The sequence below is a fragment of the Rhagoletis pomonella genome, unplaced genomic scaffold (genome assembly GCF_013731165.1).
Source record: "Rhagoletis pomonella isolate Grant_MI unplaced genomic scaffold, Rhpom_1.0 Rhpom_scaffold_00006, whole genome shotgun sequence".
Lineage (NCBI taxonomy): Eukaryota > Metazoa > Arthropoda > Insecta > Diptera > Tephritidae > Rhagoletis > Rhagoletis pomonella.
This window is the reverse complement of record NW_023458560.1, coordinates 70,799,459-70,806,035: the sequence shown is the minus strand read 5'-3', so window position 1 is coordinate 70,806,035 and position 6,577 is coordinate 70,799,459. Positions and strand designations below refer to the sequence as shown.

At 35.5% G+C, this 6,577-nt stretch overlaps 1 protein-coding gene across 1 annotated transcript; it reads left to right on the top strand.

Annotated features, from left to right (window-relative positions):
* The first annotated feature begins 379 nt into the window (after positions 1-379).
* On the top strand, positions 380-2,705 carry LOC118741237 (TNF receptor-associated factor 4-like). The gene has a single exon (XM_036473150.1). It carries the CDS (start codon positions 448-450, stop codon positions 1,465-1,467), a length of 1,020 nt encoding a protein of 339 aa, XP_036329043.1. The 5' UTR covers positions 380-447; the 3' UTR covers positions 1,468-2,705.
* The last annotated feature ends 3,872 nt before the right edge of the window (positions 2,706-6,577 follow it).

The window sequence follows — 6,577 nt, the reverse complement described above, 5'->3', positions numbered from 1 at the left end:
TAATGCATGAAAATCCTAACCTCAAAAAAATCACCCGTTATATCATTGATTGTTCTTTGGTTTAAAAAACATGAGCCGCAACTTCTCGGTTCGCTTAGGTTCATCCCTTCCAGATTAACGAAACTTTTGTATGTGAGAGCAACAACAATGTTAACTGGTAGCGATGAATGTTGGCAAGTTTGGTTTTACCTCATTACTTTCGGATATAGATAACATACACAATGACCTCCTAATCAACTTAGAAACAAAAAACACGCTTAGTAAAGGTTACTAGTTTTTGTTTATTAAGGCTACCTTTATCAATTTACTGAATCCTATATCACTGCATTTCTACATGACTAACGAAAAATTTTCCTCATCTCTCTCTCCTTCCAGGGCCACTTGAACGTTTGCAAGCACGACGCCACCCAGTGCCCGAATAAGTGTGGCGCACAAATTCCTCGCATCATGATGACCGATCACCTACAGTTCACCTGCAATATGCGACGCACAAAATGCGAGTTCTGTCAAAGTGAATTCTCTGGCGCTGGCCTCGAAGAGCATGCCGGCACTTGCGGCCAAGAGCCCGTCTATTGCGAGGCCAAGTGTGGTCAGCGTGTGCTGCGCGGTCGTATGACGCTACACAAGTCAAAGGATTGTGCCAAACGCTTGCGTCGTTGCATACACTGCACACGCGAATTCTCCTCCGACACACTACCGCTGCATGCAGCCCAGTGCCCGCGTGCGCCTATGACATGTCCACAACGCTGTGATGCAGGTCCAATTGCACGCGGCGACATGGAGGGGCACTTGCGTGATGAATGTAAGGCACTAGCGATTGCATGCAGTTTCAAGGAGGCCGGCTGTCGCTTCAAGGGACCACGTCACATGCTCGAAGCTCATTTGGAAGCAAATGCAGCGTCACATTTGTCACTCATGGTGGCGCTCTCTTCACGCCAAGGACAACAAATACAAATGCTAAAGACCGCTGTTTCGAAGCTTTCGATCAACTACACCGGCACGTTGCTGTGGAAGATTACCGATTGGTCGGCCAAAATGACAGAGGCGCGCAGCAAAGATGGACTTGAGTTGGTTTCGCCGCCATTTTATACCTCGCAATATGGTTACAAGTTACAGGCTTCAATGTTTCTCAATGGCAACGGACCGGGCGAGAACACGCACGTATCGGTGTATATCAAAGTGCTGCCGGGCGAATATGATGCGCTACTGAAATGGCCATTCTCGCACTCGATCACATTCACACTATTCGAACAAGGCGCGCAGAGCGGACAGGGCGGTGTGGCTGAGTCGTTTGTGCCCGATCCGACATGGGAGAACTTCCAGCGGCCCTCGAATGAACCGGATCAGTTGGGTTTCGGCTTTCCACGCTTCATTTCGCATGAAATGCTGCATAGGCGACCTTTCATCAAAGAGGATACAGTATTTTTGCGCGTTAAAGTGGATCCCAGCAAAATTGTGGCGGTCTAAGGGTTGGACGCTTTGACGAGTGTACAGTGCAGTTTTAAGTGCGTGTGTGAGTGTGTGTATGTGTGTGCTGGTGCCAAGCGCAAATTAACGTTTGGTGTAAATCATTTTTTTTTTATAGACATTCAAACAAATACTGTGTATTTAAAGTAGCAACTAGCAAAGTAAGTGAGTGTAAAAGACAAGAAAAATTTATAGTCTCATGTCGACGAAGAATACAGATACGAAACAGATATGTATGTATGTATGTACGTAGAACAAAAAAATCGTTAGCTTCGCGAGCGTAGACTTAGCAGCTACATTGCGCGCAAGCATAGAGAGCAGTCTGACTAAGTAACGAAAGCTTGAAAGAGAAAGGAAAAATCTTACGGTATGTTGAAGATTTTAATTTCGTTAAGTGGACCAATGCAAGTCAATTTTATATAGGCATATACATATACATACATATAATTTAAAAATCATATTTAAGTGGATTTACTAATTATGTAATTTTAAATTTACTGCAAATAGATACGCAGTTTTCAAAAGCAACGAAATCAGACCAAAGTTAATGCAACGAAAAAAGCAGCAAGAAAAACTAATATAGATTAGCAATGTAAGCAGATGACTCCGCATGGAAAATGGAATTTGACAAACACAAAAGTTCGTGTCGTAAGTCTTTTGTTATAAATTAAAAAAAAAAAAATGCAATTTCCATGAATGAAATTAATTCAGTTCGTCAAAAATGAAAAACTTTCGAAAGATCTTCATCGGTTTAAATAAATATTTTTTTTTTTTTAGTTTTAAGTACGCAAGAATGCGTGGAAATTTATTTTTAAAATTTTACTGTTTGGTTTTTATTTCTAAAATTTGCGGTCATTGAAGTACCCCCCGTGTAAATAGCTCGATAATTTCATACCATTTGGAAGTCAGTATATGTATATTACGAACATCTGAATAAATCAAAATTTCGTTTTTTACTACATAAAGTTTCAAAATTGACACAATGGCAAATATGTATTTAGATTTTCTCAAACAGCATTAGTCATTAGCTTTTAAGTTCAGTAGTGTCTGAGTAGCTCATAAAATCGCTTATGTATATGAAAACATTAAGTGCATATGAATATCTTTCATTTCTATTACAAACTAATCATTAATAATGGAAGAAATTTTAATCACATATCTTGGAAAATACTATGAAAAAATATCATATTAAACGCTCTTTAAGGCCAAAAACGTAAATAAAAAATTGTGTGTTTTATTTAAAAGCTAGCTGATGGATTTTATTCGGCGCAATGTGCTACCCCTTTTGCTTCAAATTTTTTATAATTAATCGTAGTATGTTTGGCAGCCACTGAGTCTAAGTGATTAGAGGTGCGTACTAGTAGTCTGTAGGATCTGGATTGCATCTATTTTAGGTTAGGTAAGCTATTGCAATCCTCTTGGCAAACTGTAACACCTTTTTGGCGGCGACTTCCCAATTAAACACATAGCCTCCTTGGCTCCTATTTCATTCAAGTATATCTTCGTTTGAACACCCTAAGTAGCCTATCGTCCCACAGTGTGGAAATTAAACTTTTTTTGTGACAAATTCTAATATCTCGAAAATGAGAACAGCTAGCGAAAAAAATTCAATTGCGTTTTAAGGCTTTTGAGATGGAGAATTCAGGAAAAATAGTTTCCTTGGATAACAAAATTTCCTTGACCTTTCAAATATCCTTCAAAGTTAGGGGTTTTCAATTTTTTTCTTGTTTGACCTGAAAACAGTAGGCAGTGAACTTTTTAAAAAGTTTTAAACACCTATTTTTGGTGTTCTTGCGTCGAGGAATCCATTCCCATTGTCTCAAGAACTGAAAAATGCATCTATTATCAAGGGGCAAAAAATCCAAAATTTTACTTTTGATGGTCACATTGAATAAAAAATTACCTTTATGTTCAAAATGACCATGAAAAGTGAAAATTTTGATTTTTTGTCTTTTTTACCTATAAACAACATGTAATTAGTTGATAAAAAAATTTCCCCTTGAAGGTCATTTAAAAAGTCAAGGAAATTTTGTTATCGAGAGAAACTATTTTTCCTCAATTCTCCATCTCAAAAGCCTTGAAACGCTAACTGTTTTCGTTCTATTTAAAATTTGTCACGAAAAAAGTTCAAGTTACACACTGTGCGTCCTCCCTCTTGCGATGTAGAAGAAATATCGTAATCCTGATCACTTGACAAATGTGTGTTTGGGTTCACATTTTCGACGTCTTCTCGGTCATGGAGAGCTGTGGAATTCTGACAAACGCTACTCTAAATTTTCGTCTCCAAAATTCTCTAAATAAAAAGCAATGGGACGCTCGACCAAACACTTGGCAAAATTGTAACCGCCACAATAGCTTAGTTATAATGTTGAAAATATATCCCTTTCTTATCAACTTAAATCATATTTTTTAAAGACTTTCCCTCATCTCTTATCAAGTTTGATTGGCGATAAACCGGTTTTAGCATTATGCAATCATGAGTTTAATTTTTGTTTAGAATATTTGTATCCAAACCAAAACTCACAACGAAAAAAATAAATCTGAAAATAGTACAACGCCGGAAAAGGCTTGTTTTTAAACCAAATGTGGCAATAGAGGACGGATACTTATTCAAAAATACATTTTCTCAACCTGACGGAAAAATCAACCAGTGCTATATTACAGATTTATATTTCGTTCCCTTTTTTCACATATTTCCATACATATTAAATAATGCTAAAGTTCTCTTTAAACAACTCCGAGCTATATCCACTTACAGCTACCAAGGCGAATTCATATAGTGGCAGCACAAAAACAAAAATTGCACTAACAAATTATACGCACAATGACAATCAGAACACGAACAAATGTACAACAAACACATCATTTTGACAAATCAGTAAAATCCTTCTTGAAATTAGCTGCTCTGGTATCAACACCTTATATGAATTCGCCTTTAGAAGGGAAATAATCATTTGCACTTACAGGCAGCTTATCAGTTTCTTGACTCCGTTTACGTTGAACTTAAATTTTTGCGATTTGTTTTTAATTCTTAGGAACAAGAATAATCGTTTTTTTATATTTTAATATTTTTATATTTACACTAAAGGATCCAAAACAGCTATAAGAACACAAGTAATATTAGAAATGTTCTGTGCGAAAAAATATAAGCAGAGACCTAAAATAATTATTATCCTAATATTTGAGATCAACAACGTCGCCTTGTTTTAAGAGAATTTTTTTCGTCTTTGTATAACAATTATTTACGAGAAATATATTTTTTCGTCTCGTGTGATGATTATTTTCAAATGAAAATTATTTACGTCTTTTCATAATAATTATAGGGATTTTTATTTTTCTCGTCTCTCGGGACGTTTATTTGAAGACGAATATTATTTACGTCTTCTCATAATAATTATGCCCACATTATTTTTTTTCATCTCGCGGGACGTTTATTTCAAAACGGAAATGATTTACGTATTTTCGTAGTAATTATATGCGACTTTTATTTTTATCGTCTCTCGTAACGTTTATTTCAAGACGACGTGTACAATGATGTACGTCCCACGTTTTCTCTTAATACTTGTAGAATCGGTACATGTAATGACGATTTCACGAAATTAAACGCAAATATCTGCGAGATCGATTATTGGAATTTGATTTGCTAACATCTGGCAACCTCTTTAAATAAACCAAAACCACGTAAAAGCAAAGCCGTTTAATTTGACAATACATTTTTGAAAATCGAACGAACGATACAGATTTGATTTAAATATTTAACGAGACAAATCTCCGAACTCAATTAAAAAGTTGCATTCAATAAAAGTCCCATATAATTATTTGGAGAAGGCGTAAATCATTTCCGTCATGAAATAAATTTCCCGAGAGACGAAAAAAAATAAAAATCCCATATGATTATTATGAGAAGACGTATCTAAATATTATGAGATGGCGAAAATAATTTACACTTCAAAATAATCGTCCCGCGAGACGAAAACAACATTTCCATTGTTCAATAATAATTATAGAGTAATATTTAATTTTATTTCTTATAATCGTTATGGTCTCTGAATATAAGTCCCAAATAAAGATAATTTTTGACAAATAAAATATTTTTAGTAGAAATCTTCAAAATAAAGATCCCCATATCAGAGAAAAACCAAATAACGACTATTTCCTACCCCTTTTCAAATCCTATATAATGCAAATATATGTATGTAATATGTAATTTAATATACTTACATCAAATTCTACATGGATAGTTTCCTAATTAAATTTCACTTTTGTGTCACCCTGCTCCTGCGGTCACTTGATTTGTATGCGCGTCCTCGCACAAAACACAAATAAAACACAAAGCTTTTATTCACAGAAATTATTCACTAATTAACAACATTCACACTTTCTATTAAATTATATTCGTTAAATGAAAACATTTCTGACCTATATATTAACTTTTTCGAACCAGCAAATCAGCAACCAGGATTTCACACACAAAGCCGAGTGGGCAAGAACTTGGCTATTTGCTCCATTACCTCTCAATACACTAAATTTTCACTTGTTTTATTTAACCACTGCTAACCTTAACACTTCAAAAACACACTTTATCACTTTACACTATTTTAAATTTAATAAATCGCAACAATTTTGAGGAAACATTGCAGCCAAACGAATTTTCACATCCAGTTGAAAAAAGGCGCGAAAACTGTGAAGTCATCTGATTGGAACGAACGGAACGAATGGAACAAAAGGAACGGCAGAGCAGACAACGCAAGGAAGTAGAGAAAGGAAATTGTAGTAAAATTTAAAATGAAAGGCTGCGAAAAGCTGTTGGGAAACGAAACAGCACATTTTATAGAGAACTTATTTAAAAAATATTAGCAAAACGGTTCTGTATTAATATACAGTAGTACATAAGAATGCCCATATATATGTAAGTACATACATACATATGTGATTACATATCAGTCCTTTTCGGTACGAATCAGTGTGTCTTTTCAGACCGTCTGAAAGCGATTTTTCATAGGTGAGAGAAAAAATAGATAAATCTCCTACCAACACAACTATATACTGTATATGTACACTTCTCTTCTTCTTATTTGGCGCTGTAACCGCCTAAGCGATTTTGGCCGAG

Excerpts from the sequence above, each read along its gene's own strand:
- LOC118741237 (XM_036473150.1), top strand. The coding sequence starts at position 448 with ATGATGACCGATCACCTACAGTTCACCTGCAATATGCGACGCACAAAA.